At 43.2% G+C, this 21,661-nt stretch overlaps 4 protein-coding genes across 5 annotated transcripts; all 4 read right to left on the reverse strand.

The window, feature by feature from the left end:
- Positions 1-64: 64 nt before the first annotated feature.
- ro60 (Ro60, Y RNA binding protein) lies at positions 65-4,230 on the reverse strand. Of its 2 annotated transcripts, XM_061295912.1 has the most exons (10): positions 4,126-4,143; positions 3,208-3,317; positions 2,715-2,894; positions 2,424-2,644; positions 2,191-2,337; positions 1,985-2,122; positions 1,800-1,916; positions 1,619-1,735; positions 1,385-1,531; positions 65-1,311 (listed from the first exon to the last, which is right to left on the reverse strand). In XM_061295912.1, the coding sequence occupies exons 3-10, from the start codon at positions 2,878-2,880 to the stop codon at positions 1,159-1,161; spliced, it is 1,206 nt and encodes a 401-aa protein (XP_061151896.1). In that variant the 5' UTR covers positions 2,881-2,894; positions 3,208-3,317; positions 4,126-4,143; the 3' UTR covers positions 65-1,158. The 2 variants fall into 2 exon arrangements, with proteins under 2 accessions (XP_061151896.1, XP_061151895.1); XM_061295911.1 differs by having other exon boundaries at positions 2,715-3,317; positions 4,126-4,230.
- Positions 4,231-5,042: 812 nt separating this feature from the next.
- Positions 5,043-6,352, reverse strand: LOC133166043 (regulator of G-protein signaling 8-like). Its single transcript, XM_061296023.1, has 5 exons — positions 6,218-6,352; positions 6,069-6,128; positions 5,945-6,006; positions 5,708-5,874; positions 5,043-5,632 (listed from the first exon to the last, which is right to left on the reverse strand). Exons 1-5 carry the CDS (start codon positions 6,316-6,318, stop codon positions 5,465-5,467), a joined length of 558 nt encoding a protein of 185 aa, XP_061152007.1. The 5' UTR covers positions 6,319-6,352; the 3' UTR covers positions 5,043-5,464.
- On the reverse strand, positions 6,084-9,069 carry LOC133166044 (regulator of G-protein signaling 21-like). Its single transcript, XM_061296024.1, has 5 exons — positions 7,770-9,069; positions 7,578-7,662; positions 7,347-7,513; positions 6,218-7,259; positions 6,084-6,128 (listed from the first exon to the last, which is right to left on the reverse strand). The coding sequence occupies exons 1-4, from the start codon at positions 7,797-7,799 to the stop codon at positions 7,083-7,085; spliced, it is 459 nt and encodes a 152-aa protein (XP_061152008.1). The 5' UTR covers positions 7,800-9,069; the 3' UTR covers positions 6,084-6,128; positions 6,218-7,082.
- A 1,897-nt stretch (positions 9,070-10,966) lies between these two features.
- Positions 10,967-14,337, reverse strand: rgs18 (regulator of G protein signaling 18). The gene is made up of 5 exons (XM_061295810.1): positions 14,082-14,337; positions 13,843-13,926; positions 13,682-13,743; positions 13,313-13,479; positions 10,967-12,185 (listed from the first exon to the last, which is right to left on the reverse strand). The coding sequence occupies exons 1-5, from the start codon at positions 14,195-14,197 to the stop codon at positions 11,925-11,927; spliced, it is 690 nt and encodes a 229-aa protein (XP_061151794.1). The 5' UTR covers positions 14,198-14,337; the 3' UTR covers positions 10,967-11,924.
- Positions 14,338-21,661: the final 7,324 nt, after the last annotated feature.

A 21,661-nucleotide genomic window follows, 5' to 3' on the forward strand; every position in this document is an offset into this window, starting at 1 on the left:
AAGATGTTTGGGTAAACTTTGTGTAGTTCAAACGAGATATAATAAGGTACTACATACATAGAGCTTTTAGAATACGAAGATTTATTAGGCTTGTACATTGGCACCAGTCAAATACTATTCAAATGTACACATTAGGAAAAGTAGGTCATACAATAGTAAAAATAGCGTTTAATATCAGTCATTGACAGCTAGTTATTTCAAATACTCATCTTCAACGTTTATATAACATCAACATTTTGTGACAATTCCATGAAACACAATGGCGAATTATAAGTGTTGGATGAAAACTTGACAGGATGTTTATGATCAAAACATAATGTAGATGTGGCAAGGTGACATCTTTTTGTCATGTCACTTATCCAAGCCTTAATATTAAGTTAACTTGTATTAAAGTACATTCAGTTCCTTTTTTCCTTATATATGCATATTATGTTAGCATCTTCTCGCACATTGTAACAAGTTACACTGAGATAAAGCAGTGTTAAATAACTACCATTTGCTTTTGCTGGATAAATTACAATTAAACCACAAATACGACGCAGCCCGTACATTTGAGTTGCATCAAACTTATTCAGACATACAAATATGGCGCATGGAAAACCATTCTTCAAAATGCAACAGTGCACTTAAGAGCACCGATAACCATGTCGAACAAATTATAACAATAATTTTGACATTGTGATAACATGTCCCTTTTCATTCCACCAGTGAAACCGTCTTAAACAGCAATATTTTGCTACACAAAATGAAATAAAGGGAGAACGGTGGCAGCGTGAAATTTTCATCAAGGTTAGGACGCAATGATGGAAACGTTGTGCAATCAGTACAAACGACGCTTCTAACAGCCAATCAAAAGCCATTGAGTTGCACGAGATGCCCGGGAGACGCCCGCAAACTATCGTCTGTCTCCATGCGGACAGCCCTCGAATATTTACAGCAAACAAACGGATGAGTGGCGGTGCTTTACAGTTTTACAGCACAATATGCAATCGAGTCCTTTTCAGTGAAGACAAACAAATGAATATTAGAATGAAACATTGCTGTCCAGCCTGCTGGACACTTTTGTCAGCAAAATACAATACACATTGTAAAAAAAAAAAGAAGACCACATTTTGTGTGACCGTGTTCCTTCATGTTACAGTCAGAAGCTGAGCACGTTCATATGAGGTCCTGCGCCAAATTACGAATGACGCAAAAAGCTCCGAGGTCAAAGCCGCAGATACTCAGGACACCTCGGTCCTCGCTGTCCGCCGTGGTGTGTCCAATAGAGGTCAGCCCGCACATCACCAACTTGGAAGGGCTTCCTGTTTTCTGTCCAGACAATGCAAATGAAATTAGAGAAAGAAATAAAAATGACATGTACGTATATGCAGCCAACGCCTACTTGTCTGTGTTTCTTAAGTGACGCCACCGGGCTCGCAGTCAACGTCCACAATGGGCTGTTGGTTAAAATGACAAACACGTCAACAGCTTTCCCATTCTCCGTGGCCCACGCGATGGGAAGGGTGCAGTCTGTGCTTCCTCCGGGGATCTGCGACACGTAATGAAGCGCAAAGCTCAAAAGATTAGCTGCTGCGCGACTTTGCGACCAACTGTTGTGTCTTCCCTGTGATGTTACCTTGACGAGCTCATTGGTTGTTTGCGCAAGAGTCATGTCAGCAGATATGGAGCAAGGCACCAAAGCGCCTTCGGAGTAGGCCAAGACATGGGTGTCTGGCTCTGTTCTTGCAAACACCTGTGATGGACACCAAAAGGTTCAAGTTGACTTAAAAAATAAAAATAAAACATCACTAGCCTACCATAGTAATGAGTGCAGCAGCCACTGCATCGCTGATTGCTGTTCCCGGGACGACACTGCTCAGTGACGTACTCACGTCCACGGCCACAACAAAGCTTTTACCGACCGGCTGGACATTCTGGGAAAACAACAACAAAACGATTTATTGCGAGCCGACGGACGTTGCTGATGATTCCTTGGCCCTACCAGGAAACTCTTATAAAAGGCAACGTCCAGCGCTTTGAGGATGCTGCCATCCGTTGCCCATTTGGTTTTACCCCGGTAGCCTTGACCTTGTTTGTAGCGTTCTGAAGCCCAAAGTATACTGAAAGGGTGCATCTTGGCCTGAAGCAAACAAAGCACTTGAGAAACGACAAAGTCGCGTATGAGAGGAGCTGCGTCGTTCCTCCGACCTTCTTTAGCGCCGCCTCATTCTGGATTCTCTCACACAGTGCTTGGGTTTCAGACGCCCCGGGTTGAAGAACCTTTTTGGCTGTCATCTTTCCTAGAATCCGTAGAACTGACTCAAGCGGCATTTCCTTCAACAGAGCCCTCCAAACCTTCAGAGGAAAGGAGGATAAACAATGCAGCAAAGCCGCACCCAAAGATGTCCACATTACTCAAAATAATTGGTCCTTCCACTCACAAATTTGGATTTGAGGTGGGCGGTCAGCAGCTGCTCCCTCTCTAATTTGTGCTCCTCAATCAAATTGATGACCTCCGTTTCATCACAGCTGTGCTTGACTTTCTCCACCACGTCGAGATATGAAAGCACTTTGACAACTTCCTCCGGGTTCTCTTTATCGCCATAGGCAACTTGGACCTCTTTCCATCCTTTTGCCACGTATTTGCTGATCAAGGCAATTGCTGGAAGAGACACGGAAAGAACCCGTAAATTTACGCGCTGCCTGTCATGGTACATTTTGCGCGACTTTACCTTCATCGGTTGGTTTGGTGTGAGATAGCCTGAGTACATCCTTGTGTGACCATCCCTCTCTCTGTTTACATCCGGTCACAAGTGCAGCTAGACTCAGGGCGTCCTGCCCGTTGTACCAGTCGGACACGGCTTTCCTCAGGCCACGTCCCCAAATTCCACACTTCATGTCCTCCTTCAACTCTTTTTTATATTGGAGAAAAGAAAAGAGATGGGCAGGATCTTGACAAACGTCCTTGACGGCTTTAAACGTCGCCCGTTTGGTCGTCACTTCAGAGTGTTGGGAGCAAAGGGCCAACGCGAATACGACGGGGTCAAGTGTGACAGCTCGGCCGTCTTGAGCGAAGCTTTTGATTTCGTTCACCGCTTCAACACCTCGGCCCTCTCGCAGCATGGAAATCAGGGCTCCCGCTTGCGCTGTGCTCAGACGAGCCTCTTTTGCGGCGGTGTATACGTCTCCCTCGAAGCCGTAGCACAGAAGGCGGCGCAGTCTGACCTTGTCGCTGACCTCCCAGAGACAATCATCACCTGCTGCCTTGGACGAACGATTGCTCGGACAAGACGGAGAGCATCCCGATGGTTCCATTGCCACGCAGGAGGACAACCCTGAAAAAAGTGAATGAAATAAAGTGAATCAATGGACAAACAGCAGATTCGATCAGGCTGGCCGATAATATAAAATGCTAATTTGAGTGATGCTATATTGGAGGTTTTGGTTGCTATTCACTTTTGTGATTGCGAGTGGTGGTATTAGTAAAGTGGATTAAAGCGGGAAATCAAAAGGTTAAAGTGGACATGTTAAATCAATATAAATTGATAGTTTTTTCTAATTATCTTGACATGAAATTCATATTATATCGAAAGGGGGATAACGGAGGAGCATCCCAGCGGAGGATTCTGCAAGCCTTGCTCGAATCTGATGCCTCCAGACTTGAACGTCAACATCAACAGATTGCCTCCATCCATGCATTGACAAAAATAGATGAAAGCCGATTAGCAGACGTGATGACACAAAAAAAAACAACAACAACGATGCGGCGACAACAACGAACAGACAGTAAACCTAACCAATGTGACCCTTTATTTATTGCTCATCATGACGCTATGTTTTTATTTATTTAAATCTTAAGTTTAGTAACCAGTTCACGACAGCAGCAGTTTAATTCATTCGAGCAAAGTTAGCTCTCGGAAGGAACACCACGATGGATCGATGTTCAAAATGTCGATTAAGCGGTAATAGAGATCAAGCGAAGGAATTCAACCGCAGATGAAAATCCCAGGTCCGAATTTTCCTTAACTGGATCCCCGCCGAGCCAGTCAAAGCTGCAAGCTAAACAAGCTCGACTTGCGTTCGGTTGACAATAAAATAACCGGTCCGTGACATCGCCCGTAAAATGACAAATTACGAACTTACCGCAATTTATGAGCACTGGGTTGAACTTGTTTACTTATGTACCAGGAGGCCTCCCCCTTGTTTCTAAGTGAGCGAGAACTGGAGGCTGGGCCGCATTGCACGGTGGGAAATGTAGTTCAATCGGAGATAATAAAAAAAGAACAACATGGTGCAGTACCGCCACCTAGCGGACTGGGGTAGAACGGCAAGACACATCATTTCTCGTTTATAATTGTGTTGATTGTACGAAAATCCAAAATTCACAATCTTAAGCAATGTGGCAACATACTTAGTGAATGTGTATAGAATTTAAATGTCATTTTTTAAATTGAAATATACCGGAAGAATCCGTTTTCCATGAGACAGTGGGAGATTTTGTTTGGAGCTGGCTGGTGGAGATTTTGCATGATGACGTCTTTCGTGTCAAAATCTAATCATTGGGGTCATAGGTCAGACGGATAAACAGCATAAATTCACATGAATTAAGCAAGGCAGTTGTCAGATTCATGTCCTCAGAATGGTCCTCAAATGATTCTCGTTTCATTTTGCTCTCCATAAAACAGACATATGTGCATGTCACAAGGATGACAAGTGATATGAAATACGGATGTGGGCCTTCACACTTCCTCCTCATATCTGTTAGAGGATGAGCTTTTCTTTTCACACTTTTCACGATACAAATGCTTGTCAGATGAGCTGCAATTAAAACGGTAAATTACGAACCTCGATGTAAAAAGCTTTTGAAACGTTTTTAACGCCATGAAGGTCCAATGACACGGTGGAAAAGGCTCGATGAGTCGTGCATATTCTCAACGTTTCACGAATGGTGAAAAGCTTGCTCGCGTGCACTTTTACACACTCGCGTGTATTTATGGATTCCAAAGAGACCTTGTTGTCCTCATTTGGGCTTTTGAAGTTTAGCATATGAGGAAGACATCTTACAGCCAGTATTTGGTTTATTGAAAAACAATCACACAATAACAATCACAGAAGACAAATTTAAGAAAGCAAAAGTACAGTTTTTACAATTTCAAACAAACAAACCACCAAGTCATTTAAGTAGTGAAACATAGACTGGCCTTAATGTCATTTAGCGAACGGTCAGTGCAACCAAATTAGGATACAGTATGATGAATTGAGTAAAATGACAAGCTGAATGGAACAAAATAAAATAACTTAGTGGTTGATGCCAAAATTAACGCCGTTCATTCAGTTTCACTGCACATTTATCTCACGAAGACTATGGATGTGCCGTCCTGGAAGTATTCTCAACAAAACTTCACGTTTGGTTTAGGTTTCAGAAGCGTTGCCATGGCGAGGATGCTCACCTCCACGTCGGTAGTCAAGCATCTTCACAGCTTCAGATGGAGTCCAGAAAAGCCCGATAGATGTCAGACCTGAGGAAGCGAGGGTATGAATCTCTTTCCATCAGCCCGAAGACGATCCCCTGGGCCTCATCAAAGCACCCGGCGCCGCCCGTCTTCATGTTTCGCCTGATCAGCTCTCTGGTCTTGTGATCGATGTTAATCTGGAGGAACACACCACGTGTGAAACGTCAACATCAGTCAGCGCCGGTGTTACGCGGCGCCGAAGGTTCTCGCACCTCTTTCGGGGCCTCAGCCTGGATGTAATGTTTGAAGATCTTTTGGGCCTTGCACGTCATCCTGAAAGAGGACTTGATCTTCTTATATTCCTCGCACACCAACCAGAATTCCAAGTTTTCGTCGCTGAACTCGGATTTGAGGAAGGCTTGGAATATTTTGGTTCCGTCTAATCCGAGAGAAATGTCAGCAGTTGAAGAACAGCGGTGAGAACCGGCGGAACCAAAAGACGAACTTACATTTGGACGCCATCAGTTTGTCGAGGGAGTGAGACCACTGGGTCAGTTCTTCGAAGCACAGCCTTCAAATGGAGAAGAAGTGACTCGTTACCTTTAGTTCTCAGATGGCTTTTTGCAGGCTTACCCTCGAGTGCTTGACCTTTGAAATGATTTGCGCTGCAGTCGAGACTTGAGGCTTTCTTCCCTGTCCGTGCAAACATCAGCGCTTATTTGACTGAAGCTCATGCTAAATGCTAATGTCGCTAACACATAAAAAAAGTTGCATCAACTCACCTCTTAGCTGCTTGTTTTTTTTTGTCCGTGTCCATGCTGTGCCCTCTCGTCGATGAGGTGACCGGACTCGACATGTGGCATGTACTTGATGAGGAACGCATGTACGGGCCGGCGTCGAGCAGCTCCAAATAAGTTTCACACTTTTTCGTTCATCTGTCCACTTTTTATACGGGCAGCAGAAGTCAGCTGCGAGCGTCACGGTGTCATTTTGCGCCGACCGCAAGTAAAAGAGGAAGTTGAGAATTACGCAAATGCAACTAGGACGCTACGTCGTGACTGAGATGTTTGATGTCACGTCTGGAGATGCAAATCTGGCGGTGGAAAGCAAATAGGCAAATGTTTGCTGCACAGAGAACATATTTGATGGGCCTGTTTTGGAAAATGTCTAATTGAGGTCACATGACTCGTGTCACGTCTTAAAACTGAAACGAGAAGGATTCAGATCCAGCTGGTGGAGATAAAGCGACAACACGTCTCGACGGTGACGTTCTTTTCGGACAATCACATACACGGCAAAAACTTTCAGGCGTCTTTATTTGTATGTGCTGATTGTCACACTTGCTCATGCTAAGACATTGTTGAAATCAAATATGGCCTTCATATGCATTGTGTCCAATTTTTCTTATTGGACTCATCAAAAGAGAACAAAAAAAGAAAGCAGAACCGGCTGTAAAATAAAAGTTCCCCTTTGTGGTATCAACAAATTACCTTGTCGATCCGAGAGGAGGTAAAATTCCTTCCTCCGTGTTATGTAACAAAGAATTCGGTGTGTGTTATGCAAGCTGAAAACCGTCTACAGGAAGAAAACCTCAGGAACATTTCAGACACCCACAGCGAGAAGAAGGCCATTTTTGCTCGAAATCGGTCACCTTACGTCAGCTCTCCTTTGGAGTCCTCGGTAGATGTCCGACTTGAGGAAGCGTGGGTAGCAATCTCTGGCCATCAGCGAGTAGATGAGCTTCTGGGCCGAGTCGAATGAAGTCGACGTCGGTTGCGAGATGTTGGATGTGATTTTTTCCCGGGTCCCGCCGTCGATGTTGATCTGAAATTAGAGCGAGGTATCTTAAAGCCACGCTTTGGGTTCTTCTCGTGAAGCGGGAGACATCTCGCATGATTCCACGCCGGGTACCTGCTTAGGTGCTTCCGTTTGAACAAACTCCGAGTAGATCCTGTTGGCCGAGGAGATCATCTCTGGCACGTTCTTAATTCTTTTATACTCCTCACACGCCATCCAGAACAAGATGTTCTCCTCGCTGTGTTCTGAGCGTAAGAACTCTCGGAAAGCTAACAGAGCGGCTGGAAAGGGAGAACTTAAATGAGCGGGAGAAGGCCTTCATCTAGAACGGAGAGAGGCACTCACTTTTACAAGTGAGGACATTGTCCACCGACTCGCTCCAAGAATCCACGTCCTCCAGCGGGTCCTTGAGGAAGCAACATAATCCACCCTTGAAAAGAACAGCCCAGTTATCGAACAATTCTTCTGACCGATAGTCACACTGCAAATGTTCCGCTTGAGCCTTTTTATTTAAAAAAAAAAAAGAAGAACACTTACGGGGAGTGAAATGCGTCTCGTTTTCCACATGGCCGCCGTAAACGTGGGGAAAGTCACTTAATGGCCATCCACCTGTGATTGTCTGGACAACGTCGAGACAGGTGGTTGAGCAAAGCCCAAATTCTCCTTGGCAGCGTGAATGGAAGTTATGCAAATGCCGATGCAAAGTTTTGGTTGGTGACGACGGGTTATCCCTCCTTGTCTGCTTCTCTTCGAGGACGATCGGGCTCAGGAGCTCCGACTGGTACCTCAGAAATCCCATTTCTGCGAACTTTCTGGGTGCGTAAGTCCTACACGGCCACATTGCAATTAATTGCCAGGTGACCCTCCTGTCACAGTCCAAGACAAACTCCATCATTTTCCATGACCAAGGATGAAAACCTGAAGAGGTGATGGAAAAACACCACAAGGGTTCTTATTTGCATGGCCGTACGTACACTCACCGGGTCGGGGAATTTGATTTTCAAAAAAGGCCCAGCCTGCAAACACGACAGCTGCAGCAATGAAGAGAAAGAATGGAAACAACGATTAATTCATGAATCGGGATTTTTGTTTTCTTACATATGCAAAGCATTGTTGTATAACTGCATAAACAGGCTGCAATTCACAAAGCCCACACAAGGAGGCAGTGTGGTTCTCTCCAACTCCCGAAGCATTTATCTACTTGCTGTATCCTTTTTGTTTGTTTTTCCACGGTTGTCCACCTTGTGGGGTCACTAGGATATCGAATCCTTGACAGCGAGTCACCCCGATGACTTTCACTACCATTTCATGTCCAAGAAGGAATTAGTAAACAATGTGACGTCAGAAGTCAGGCTGGCTTGTCCAAGCAAGTCGAGTTTTGTTTTGCTTGGAGCTTGCGGCAATATCCCGACATATTTATTGATTAAGTTCCTCAGCTGTGGCCATTTTCATGAAAGTTTTCTCTCTGGGAACAACCCTGAGAGCATTGTGGATTTAAAGCCCTCAGCCCAATCATAAAGCCCACAGGGCGGTGTAACAAATTTCACGGATTGTAGATTCCGAAATAGTGCAAATATATTTGTTTGGGTCAAGCTTCACGTCCGGCCTGTGAGTCGGCACCACCTCATGGACATCTGGATCAACGATTGGTTCCTAAAATGTGAATTTGCTGAAGGGCCTGGCAAACAAAGTGATGTTTCATCTCATGAAAGACAGCGGCCGGCTCTCGTAAAAGCCGTCAACCATTTGGACGAATGTTCCGTCCGATGCGGCCATTAAGGAGCAATCAAATGAACGCTTAGAGGAGTGAACCTGCTCGGGCTCCCAAAAATAAGACAGATCAACCTGTCCAGTTTGCGAGCATTAATGGTGTGAATCAAAGCACATGCTGTTTTGTGCAAATGGGACAAGCAGGAGACAGGAGGACATGAGATCATGAAAAGAAAGAACAAGAAAAAGCCTCTCGTGGGCTGATTTTTGCAGGTGGTGGGCCATGGCTCATTACCCTGCCCTCATCTTTTCTCGTCAAATTCTGCCTTTTTTTTTTAACCCTGGGTAGAAGGAGGCAGCATCTGCGGCTTGGGTACTCGAGTTTGCTTGGATTGAGGAACAAAGCCAAATTTGGCCTCCTAGGGAGGGGAAGTAGTTATTCTCCAGGGTTGACTTAGTCTAATAGAGCTGCTGTTAGAATTAGTACACCCTGTAACTTTTCTTGAGGGTGGGTGCGGGGTATTCTAATTTGCTCCTACAGGGAGGAACCAAACTTCAGTGTCTTGCCCTTGGACCCTTGGGGGGGGTCTCACATGAATACCGCCCGACCGCTCTTGAATTTGGGGTATCGTCATGAGTGGTCAAAGACCTCAAACGCTTTTTCTTGTCTTTCTCTCGTTTCCGCTAAGAGTGAAACAAGGCAGAAGGAAGGTCACGAAGAAGTTTGCGTGAGGGCACGCACGACGCAACGCTTACTTTCCTCCAGTCATCCACTTCTGACAAAACGGTTGCCATGACAACATTACTAATCTCTTTGATAAGAAACACCGATCGCAATCTTACACGCAAGCTGTGCTTGCCGATACACTCGGATCCGCTTGAAGCTTTTCCATGTAGCTACGTGAGGTTCGTTTGTTTCTCCTCACAATTTGAGGATGATTTCCAAGGGTTGCCGTGCGGCGTGAGTCACCGACTGGGGGAAAAAAACGAGGAGAAGAAAAGAGAAATCTTCTCGCAACGCCTCAGCAGGCAACTAATCTTAAGCGGTGATGAATTCGGCACACCAGCGGAGCCCCCCCACCTTTGTTCCCGTATCATTTATTATTTCCTCCCCTTGTTCTCAGACTTCAGAGAAAACTAACAAGCTAAGAAATGCAGTATCGGCACTGTGCCTGTAACGTCTCAATTGATGCATAATTAATCGGAACTGTGAGGTATACCACACAGATCTTTGCAAGGAACTTAAGTTGAGATGGGCCCCGTAGGAGCCTTGAGCTTCTCCAGTTAATGAGTTGCGTGTGTGGGTGTGCACCGGTCTTGTGTTCTGAATCCAGTTGTACATATATTCTCCAAATATGGATATTCACGAGGCTGGATGGAGAATCCGATTGGCTCGCGGATAGTTTGGAACCAAGACGTATTTGTCTGGGAGAAAAAGCGCGGCGATACACCGACATCAATTATTCCGCGCTTGTGCTGCGAGTTGATAAGGTCTATTAATTTTTCAGCGATGTGGAAAAAGGGAGCTACTTCAACTTTGCTCGCTATCACGTGGACAACGTCTCCTTTCAATTTGGTCATTGGGACGATTAAGATCGCTGACGCGCCTCATTAAAGCTGCTTTTAATTGAGAGCGTCTTACCTTCCGTCAGAAATGGGCCGGGTCCAAATAGAAAAACAAAAAATAAATGAGTATGAGACACCAGACACAATCTGTGAGTGATGAGCTGTCAATTCAGCTAAGTCTCGTTAGGAGCTTCCCATATATGCAAACTTCTCACTTCAGGTTAGTTTTGGAGATGGTTGGATACCGGGGGGGGGGAGAAAATAATTCATCTTTTTCATTTTAGATTATTACGGTTAAGACACGGACGGTCAAAGGAGCTTGTAACTCATATCAAGTGCGTTAAAGTTGCATAAGGCACGATTGCCAGCAGAAGACAAATCACTAGCAATGCTGCAGAAGAGACGAACAGATGGACAGATAAATAAATGAAATAAATAAATAAATGATAGTTTAGATATTGGCTCATTCCACAATTTGGTATATTTTATTGAAATGGAGTGATTAACTTGTCTGGTATAATAATGGCTAAATAATTTTCTTACCAAAACAATTCTGCATTGACACAAATATGTCATTTCAACAATATCCCGAAACTTTAGAACATAGGTGTCAAACTCAAGGCCCGGGGGCCAGATTCGGCCCGCCCCATCATTTTATGTGGCCCCTCGAAGACAAATTTGTGTCATTACTCGAATTGCAAATTTCACTTTGAATAATATCTTTTTTAAATATTTGACCAATTTTTACTCGTCTGATTTGAAAACAGGTTATTTGTCAGTTTGTTTTGTAGCTTTGACTGTATATAATATGAGGTGCTCATCCATTTATCTGGGTTGACAGTCATAATGGCCGCCCGAAAGAAGCTATGACTACAATGCGGCCCGCCCAAAAAATGAGTTTGACACCCCAACGTTAGAAGTTATTGACGAATGGACTCGAGTGCTCGTATTTGTCTTCAATCAAGCAGATAATTGCTTGCGCTAATTAAGTGTACATATCCTGGCACTCGTGGAAATGTGTGGGTTCTGCACAGCAGCCGGCTTCCCAAAATGAGCACAAATGATCCCACTTGCATTCAGGAGGTGAACTATCATCCAGCGATGTTCTTGCTGGGGATTAATTTGCTGAGTAGATGAGGGAAGGGCTGGAGCCACATGAATACACAAATGCATAGTCTTAGGACCTAATTAAAATGGCAGATTCCTCCAAATCTCTCCTATTTGCCCGTCTCCGGGGCTTGTCGCCAAGCTCCGAGATAGCTCGAATAATCCAGTGCGATTGTAAAAGCAAATGATTCATTTCGCACACACATACATACAATCTCCGACACAAATGACACAATTAAAATTCCACAGCTCGCCACCGATTATCACCGTCGTTTTTACGAGCGAGCGAGCGCGTCTGAAATCTTATGGCTACCGGGGCGAGGGCTCGGCCGAGCCGCCGCCGCCGCCTCGCTCGTAGAACACGCAGGAACGTGACCTTCTGCGAGACATCAAGCCTCCTGGCCCTCTCCTCCTGGCCAGGCGCAAATAAAGGTCGGAGTGCAGGAATCTGGGATAGGAGTCTTTTTTCATCAGGTTGTAGACTTTCATTTGGGCCGCATCGAAACAGCTCCTTGTGGGATGTGCTATATTGTTCTGGATGGCCATCTTGGTGCCGTAGTCAATATTGACCTGAGAAACATAAAAACAGAGGTGGAAACTGCAACTGCTGCAAGTGCATTTCCTCACATATCACATGTGATAAAAAAAAAAAGTACACTTGGCCTTCCAACTTAGTCAACTAACAACTCTACTAATATTTGCATATTCATATACATACGTATATATTCCTATAAGATATAATACCCTAATAAATAAATATACACGTGGCCTTAAGATATATATGCATATACTTGTCTACACATATACACACGTATACACAAATACACATGTATATACGTATACACACGTACACACATGTATACACACACACGTATACACACACAAACACCTATACACATATATACATGTATATGCATATATACACTTATACACATACTACATAGAATATACATATATACACATATACAAATACATATATACAGATACATGCACGTATACACATATATACATGTATACTCATATACACTTATACACATACTACATAGAATATACATATATACACATACACAAATACAGATATACAGATACATACTATATAAACATATACATACTACACATTTACATACTGCATGTACATATATACACATACATATACACACAAACACATCTATATGACTACACTTCTTACATATATGTCTTATTGTTTTCAATTGTTAAAAAAAATTCTCTAAAAAGTATTTTGTAATGAGAAATATTACTATAGCAACCTTGTTGAGTATTGCAGTCGCATTCATCGCCGGTCGAAACCGTTCAAGCGGGTGCGAGCAGAAGCGGCATCAATAAATATTTAGGCTAAGAACCACAAAAGTCTGTGGGTGGGTTCTGCTCTCTTCACTTTTTGCACAGGCACAAAGCGCCCGCCTGCACAGATGCGGTCAAATCCTCACCCAGGCCGCAAAATGGAAATCGTATCAAGCGCGGCTCTCGGCGCCGGCTTCTTTGCACTCGTTGTGCTATGTTGAGATGCGGAACCAACCTGCGCTTCCGCCACAAAGGTCCACTCGCTCTTGACCCCATAATGACTCAGAATTCATCCGGCATACTTTTATCAGCATATCATGAATATTCTCAACCTCCAGCAGCATTCACTCGGTGACAGGCCAAAGAAAAACACATTTGTTTCTATGGGTAAATACCTCTTTGGGCGCATCCGACCCGATGAAAACAGCATAAATATTCTTGGCCTTGGACAGAAGCTTCTTCTCAGAGTCATAAGTCTTGAATTCTTCACACGCCTGCCAGAACTCTAAATTTTCCTCGCTGAATTCTGTGCGGAGGAACTGAAAGAAAGTTTCCACGCCATCTGAGGTGGAGAAACAAACAACAGTTGGAGATCGGTGGAAACGTGTGAGAATGGGGAAGAAGAAACATTCCACCACTTCTTCATTTAAAGGTCGCTAATATGTCCTCAACAATATCTTATGCATTCATGACTTTTATTTGGATTGTAATCGGGCCCTTATTGTAAGATTTCCTTCGTATCGTCTCACGAGTAGAACTCTGACCTGCGTCCTCCATCAGGTCTTCAAACGAGTCACTCCATCGCAGCGCCGTTTCTGCTGCGATGCTGAGAAAAGACGAGATGGCCGTTTTAGCAAAGCTTCGGCGCCTTGCGTGATTTTGCAGCAAGGTCAAATGGGAATTTTTTTAAAAATATTGGTCTCACTTGCTGGACGTGGCCTTTCTCTGGCAATTGACATTTTCTTGAGAGCCAAATCTGGTGAGACTTTTCTTCTCTTTGTCTTGCTGTCTGCGTACAAAAAACAGAAAAAAAAAAACCAAACTTGCAGCCAGCTGTGTCCCCAAAATCAGAATGACTCCTCTCTGGTATATTTGTCTGCTATGACTGCACAATTGATTGGATTTTTTTTTTTGGAAAGAATAGTTTAAAAATCATCCACCAACCTGCTGCTATCAGCCTTCATTGTTGATTCTCGCCCGTGTTGTGGCCCTTTGAAATACGCTTCCTCCTTCTTGCCCATCAAGTTAAATTGAGGAAATAAGAAAACAAGCGTTTCCATGCTGTTCTATCTTCATCTGCCACAAATAACTCAGAGGCAATTGTCGAACCCATCGCCGTCGCTCTGTAAACCACGTTTGCATTTCATTTCTCGGCCCGAGACTTCCTGTCAACACTTAGATGGCTGTCGTCTTTTTAGAGACACCCTCCCCCCCACTTGTGTTTGGCGTCCTGTTAAGAGTTTGTATGCGAGGCAATTTCAAAAAATGTCCGGTGTTTTCTTTCATGTGTTTCAGTACATTTTGCCCAGAAATTGTATATTGTAGTACCAGAATTGGTTGCAGAGCTAGAAATAGCTACCGTATTTTCCGGACTATAAGGCGCACCTAAAAATCTAACATTTTCCCAAAAGTGTGCCTTATAGTCCAGTACGCCTAATATATGGACCAAATTCCTAAATTTAAACTGGCCCGAAGCATTGTGTCATGAAATCAAACATAAGTGGCCCGCTGAAGACTATGAATCATGACTCAAAAAGACTATGCATCAGTATTTTGTGATTATAATCTGTTGCGTGCGAAGTTGAAATAAAAAAGATAAAATGGAGAATGATTTGGATTAAAAATCTGACATGATGCATTAATGGTGCGCCTTATACTCCGGTGCGCCTTATATAAGGACAAGGTTTTAAAATGGGCCATTCATTGAAGGTGTGCCTTATAGTCCGGTGTGCCTTATAGTCGGGAAAATACGGTAGTTTGATTTGATGTCAAATAAAGTCATGTAATTGGATCAAAATAACCCAAATTGACACTCACACAGTGGTGAAAACATTTGTAAAATCAGAATTTGATTGACATGAATGCATTATTTCCACTCCAAAAAGGCCAAAGCCACTTTTCCCCTCTCTCTTTTGTTTGATGGGAGAACACCGATCCCATGGTGTCATTACCGAAGCCTCCTTTTATCTGCACGCACCCGGAGCAGGAAATGTGGCGCGAATGTCGTCTTGACAACAGATTGATTTGAAATTCCCGAAATTGCAGGGTAGAGCCAAGCAAATTTCCATTTATGGCGTGGGGAATATAAAGGCCCGGAGCGCAAACATTTGTACGGGCGCCGCAAAAGACACCTGTGTGACTTGAGGCCTAATCAAAATCTCTCTCAAAGTCACATTAAAAGCAACACATTGATTACAGCAAACACACGCGCTGCGCTGTAAATGTATGCGGCTTCGGCCCAATGATCCACTAAAGTGAAAGTGCGCTCTCCTTTCCCTTCAGGTAAACAGCAGACAGCTGAATCACTAAAAGCAAATTGAATAGCAGTCATTTGCTTTAGCTGTATGTATTTGCCTGCTGTCAACATGGCAGATGAGAAAAGCAACAGAATCAATACGTGCAGCTTTGCCCCCAAGGTGCGAGCGAGCGCCCACCGGCTGGGTGCAAAGATTACGGATGTTCCCTTTTATCATTCTGCAAAAAAAAAAAAAAAAAATATTCCCAATTGCACTTTTAATTCAGTCACTATTTCACCGACCCTGTTGTTTTTTGCACTTGCTCACCCATAAAATGAAACCCGGCAAAGGGCAAACAAAGGCAAGTCGATGAGTGAGCATTAAGCAGAAAGGGGAAGTGATGGAAGTGAAACCGAAGCAGGAAGGGAGGGGCGGGGGCTTCCTGTCTGGGGTGTCCAGACTGTCGCTTGGCCTTTTGCATTTTATCACGCGCAGAAGACATCACGACAATAAACCCACAAACGCATGGAAAGAATGCGGCGGGGGAAAATATTGAATATTCACTTTGTGTTCAAACTAGTAGCTAGCTAACTTTAATATATCGATTTTATGACACAGAACTTTCCGAGATTTAACCCCTAAAGCGAAAAGCAGACCCCGTTTGAGTTGCTGTGTCCGCACGTAGCAAATAAGGAAGACACAAGTGGCAAGAAAACGCACTTTATCACTTTAAAGTTCGCCTCGCTCGCGTCCCGACGTCTCTTTTTAGCCTCATTACCTCCGGCGAGGAGACAAAACGTGCACTTGGTCCACCTAAGTGCATGATGCTGCCTTTGATGAAAATGTGAAATTGTAATTTAGCCTTGAAGAATTGGATTATTTTGCCTTTGATGACAAGACTGTAAATAGGATGGATCTTTTGTTTGCGTCTACTTGCTCCTTGAGTCGCGGCTTTTCGGCTTTTCTGCCTACTGCTGCAAAAATGCTAAGGGATTCTTGATTACCATAGCCGTTGCAGGAAAGGTAATTTTTCACATTTTATTTGCGTTTGCTGCCGGAATAATATTTGAAATCAAAACAAAGCACCCTATCTGCTATTGTTATCGCATTCGGCCGTGCTAGCGAAGCTTCTTCCAAACAAGTTTCATCTCAAAGCTTTCAGACGTTGGTATCTCAGCCGCGGCATTGAGCCACGGTGACGTGATGTTCTAGTTAAGAGGCCTGGGCAGAATTCTTTATCATGGCTCTTTGAGACACTCGGGTCATCAGGTCCACATGCCGATCGTGATGGATTCCATTGGGCAAGCACATGACCCGACAACACCCACACAAAAGCAAATTATTATGCTCAATGTTTTTTTTTTTTTTTTTAGCAATGCACGTTTCATATTAGCACCAAGTGTGAAGGTCTTGAAAAAAAAGTTTTAGCGGCTTGCACGTTTCCTGTCAAATTTAAGCTCAGCTAACCCGCCTTGAAGATTTTATTTTCACTCTCTGCCTCCGGTATTTGCGACCTGCTTCATAGTGCTGCCACCTAGTGGAATGTATCAGTAGTCTGTGACTTCTTTTGTTCAACGACCAATAATTAGATCTTTATCAATGTATGTTTTATACTAGCGAATGTGTTTCCCATCCATGAGGGAAATATTTTGCTCGGTGTTTGTGAAAGCAGCTTAGTGAATCGCTTGCTTTCTTAAGTCACTGTTGTTTTCTCAACTGTTTGTGCTTCAGCTGCACATGACACAAATGGTGATGTCTGCATAGTGAAGCATGCAAATCCTCTCACAAATTCCGATCCGACTAAACACTTGGATGCCCCCCCCCCCTTTCCCGACAACTGTGTTCGATTTATATTTTTCATTCGAGCGTCTCGTGTTGTTGCGCAATTTCTCTTCAAAAGAGCCCATTTCCATTTCCTCAGGTTCCTTTGGTGAATAAAGATGAGCAAGGAACATCTCAGCAGCATTAAGATGCAACTGTGGATGGACAATGCACTTTCTATGCTTTAAATGGATAGAAAACAGTTTTTTTTTTTTTTTTTAGATTGAATTTGCAGTCGCTGCCACCTAGCATTTTTACACTCGCTCGTGGTTCTACTTGATGACTTGCTTTCTAAAATATATGCTCATTACCTGCACATCCATTTATGAATAATTTACTCGGAGGCGGGGGAGGACCTTGTTCTCCACAGTCGCTGTGATGAACCTCGTTATCGGCTTTCTACTGATGACAATTTCCTATATGTGTTATATTCTCCGAGTTAATTGACTCAACTATTCTGAAATCTTTTGTTTAAAGAATCAGCCCAGAGTTGGGGTTGACTCTCAGGCTTGTTAGATGTGCTTTCCAAAACCTGGCAGCACTTGCATTTCATCCAATGTCATACCAGAGCAGGCAAGTCGTGAAATCAGATACTCAAACTTCCCGAACGGAGGCCGAGACACACAGTCATGCGCGGCTGGCAGAATAATAGCGCAGACAAGACAATTTTAATCAAAGAGCTGATGAGAAAACATCCAAATTCTGCGTGGTAATTTTGATCTATTTTGTTTTCTCCGTAACAAACACGAGAAAATGCCTGCTAAACTCTGGCATGGATCATATTCAAAATGAGAAACACAAACAATGGTACGTTGTGGATAAATAAAAACAAGCGTGCTGGTCAGTGTTAGTTGGGCTATGTCAAAGAAACCAAAGTCTATCATTTCCTTCCAGCGCTCAAACCGAGTAATTCTATTTTAATTAGAAAAATCATGTCGGTGAGCTTGGGAACTAATTGATTGTGTTCCACTATTAGCCTTGACGACCTCATATCAATCTACATCCTCTCGAATTTAACGAATTAGCGTCTGTTTATTTTGCACAAAGCGACTATTCCGTTGTGTGATTGACAACAATTCCTCCAGATGCACAGGTTAATTATACCTCATTTTTTTGCCACCCAGTAAAAGACAAACGGAAACACGGAGAAGGCACAATTACACGTTTGAGCCGTAAAAATAAATCGGCTTCAAGCCTTTGTCGGCTGGAATCTCACCCAGCAGGACTTTTCCACACTGTGATGATGCGCTCTGAAGTGGCCATGCCAGCGGAAAAGCTTTTGCCCACATGCTGGTTGTCATGTGGTGCTAATGTGACTTACATGAAGGTACATCGGACACGGGCTAATTTGTTGCTACCCTTTTTTTTTCGAGAGAGATGTTTTTGAAAAGGTCCCTGGAGAAAGTCAGATTGTGTGTTTTTCTATCTCGAATTACTCGGGGTTCATGCATCTGCTCCTTGACCTTCTGCTCGTGGGCTGTAATAACAGGACGACCTGAGTTTTGCACAACTCATCACCTGGAGGATTCCATTCCTGTTTCTCTAACAACCCGGCGCAATCGCTCGGTCGTTCTCCCGCTCGGTCAAGTCTAATTAGAGGGAATTATTTGGCGGACGGTGATATGAGACACATCTGACAATTCCTTAATGTCGGCAAGCAGATGACACATGAGGGACAAATATTCAATAATGTTTCTGATTTTTATTTTTGACGAATTTTCCGCATTTATTCAGCCAGGACTGAAAACGAGGAACGAGATCAGAAAGCGTTGAAGATGTATTTTCATAAAATGGATGGATGGATGAAGACTGGGATGAATTTCCCATTTCTAATGGAAGCGCTTTAAAAGTTAAAGGAGATCTCTCGCATTTCCTAAGTGAATGTTGACAAAATGTACTGTTGCCCCGTTATTCCTTCTTCGAAGAGAATACGCTCGCTCCAGTTAGCGTAATACATTGGAGTCTCATTAAAAGGCTTTTTAATGAATGTGGCACTGAGTTAATGAGATCAACAATTGCCCTGTAATGATTTTCAACATCATTAGAATAACCTGCCATCAAAGCGTAGGATGATCTTTGTTGATGACGAGAAACGCCGACAAAGCAGTTTTTAAAAAACATTTCCACTAAACACGGCTTGTTTACAGTTTGTTTTGATTCTACAGCTCATACAACACGAATTGTGTTGACTCCGTGGAAATAACATCCAAATGAGTAATGAGCGTGTGTGTTTGAGAGAAAAGCTGCTTTTCCATTGGTATGCTCACAGTCAAACTTCAAATTACCGTTTTTCTCCATGTATAATGCGCAAAATTTAACTAATTTATTGTCCTAAAATCTGGGGTGCGCATTATACATGGGTAAAACATTTTTTTAATCCGGATATGATACGGAGGCCGCCATTACAGATGCGCTTTCTTCTCTGCTGTTCACTTCAAACACAATGCTCTCGTATCAGACGCTTGCTCGATCACCTGCTCGTTTGCTGTCACAATGTACCCTACACAAATCCGAAACATTTCTTCGCTATCGAGTTTGCTAGCGCATGCGCAGCGATACTGACCGGCAGAATAACATCCGGTTGTTCCCAAAGATGATCTTTTTTCTGAAATAATTTTACGTTTACGGACTTAAGTAGGAGTCCAAATTTGGGTGCGTATTATACATGGGTACAGGCTTTTGTCCAGCATCAACATGCCATTTTTAGGGTGCGTATTATACATGGGGGCGCATTATACATGAAAAAAAACGGTAGTTGACAAAAGGTAAAGCAGAAGCACTTCAACAATTTGGAAAGTTTTCCTTTTCAAGTCCAGTCAACACTCTGCAAAAGTATCAAGCTATCAAAGCACAATATGATAAAATCTTAACATACTCTTGCTCGGAGCCCCCCTGGAGCAAGCCAAACAAAGATGCGCTCACGCTGTCGTGGTAATGGCTAGCAACCACGATAAATATTGATGCGTACACAGGCAATACAGTCTCGCACTTAATCTTACGAAACGCTCCGTTTACAAAAGAGGTGTCGTATACATTCATTTGCAATGCTAATGTGAATATCCAGTATGATTACAGATGTGGCAAATGCAAATCTCTATGCTTGGCTCTCTCCCTTCTCCTTACATTTTCAATGATGGTAGAGATTGGTCCAAATGTGCTTTTAGGAACATAAATACAGACAGAAATTTTTTTCTTTGCCTCACCAAAATAACCTTTCACAGCCAGCAACAAAAAGGTGCTGACTTGCAACAATAATAAAAAAAAAAATCAATGTCATATCTTCTAAATCATATGATGCTTTTACAGTAGTACATGATAAATATGGGCTGCAAAATATAAAATATATATCTTGTGGGCCCCAGTTTATACCAAAAAACAACTACAACGCCTGAGGAAAGACAACCAATCAGAGACAGGTGTGACTCGCAAGGTCATAAGAAAATACAACTTTGAAAATCAATAACATTTATGGTGTCTTAATAACACTCCATTACGTTGAAGGTGGGAGCCCGCGAGGGCAAGGCCAATGATTGATGGCTCATGAACCAAAGTTAAAGCTTCATAAATTAAAATTTGAAATTTTATTGTACCAAACGGATGTAAAAACATCCCGGAGGTTGTACACAGGTTTTGGTATTCACCCAAAAGAAAAAAAATGACACATGGACTTATCAACATACTAAATTAACAAAGTCCTCCCCTCAAAATATGCAAAGTTATTTAATTTTCAACAAGCCCTTTTGACTCAGGTACTCAAGTTTTTTTTTCTATTTGTATTTTTACATCTGTGACAGACATAAATAAAGAAAATCCGGCATTTTTTTCAGCTTTGGTCCACCACGTTACAGCTCCTGCGCCACAACTTAGACCTACTTTATCTGGTCTAAACTAAAGTCGACTTTGTGACACCAAACTGTCAAGTGCGCCAGGGGTATTTAATGGAAAACGCCCTTGATCCGCCTGAATGACCAGCAGGGCGCCTCACGCTCTGCCAAATCCGCCAAAAAGGTAAACTAGCGCTTCTTGGCACATTAAGTTTTTGTGAAAATAGAGGCTAATATAATCAAAACAAACCACAAACAGATGATTAAAGACGACAGCTCATGTGTCCACAGTCTAGCGTTAGGCCATTCCCTGACTTTTACTCAACTTTAATCACCACAGGAGAGATGATCTCCTTATTTTCATATGCTACACACTCACAGATGCAATTTAGATTCCCACTAGATTCTACCGACTGCAAAATCGGATTGGGTGGGCCTGTTACCTTAGGCGAGGGCACCTTGACAGTGTACTTGTAATTTTCTTATTTTTACTCTGAGCTTGAACATCTCCAAGCATCCCTAGCTTACGTCAAGCCCTTAATAAGGAAGCACAAGGAATTTGAGGCTGTGCGGACTTTTTCCTTTCCTCCAAACCAGTCGTCTGTTCACATCTGGCAGAGAAAAAGAACAAGCATGTCAAGAT

This window comes from Syngnathus typhle, linkage group LG13 (genome assembly GCF_033458585.1).
Source record: "Syngnathus typhle isolate RoL2023-S1 ecotype Sweden linkage group LG13, RoL_Styp_1.0, whole genome shotgun sequence".
In the NCBI taxonomy this organism is placed as follows: domain Eukaryota; kingdom Metazoa; phylum Chordata; class Actinopteri; order Syngnathiformes; family Syngnathidae; genus Syngnathus; species Syngnathus typhle.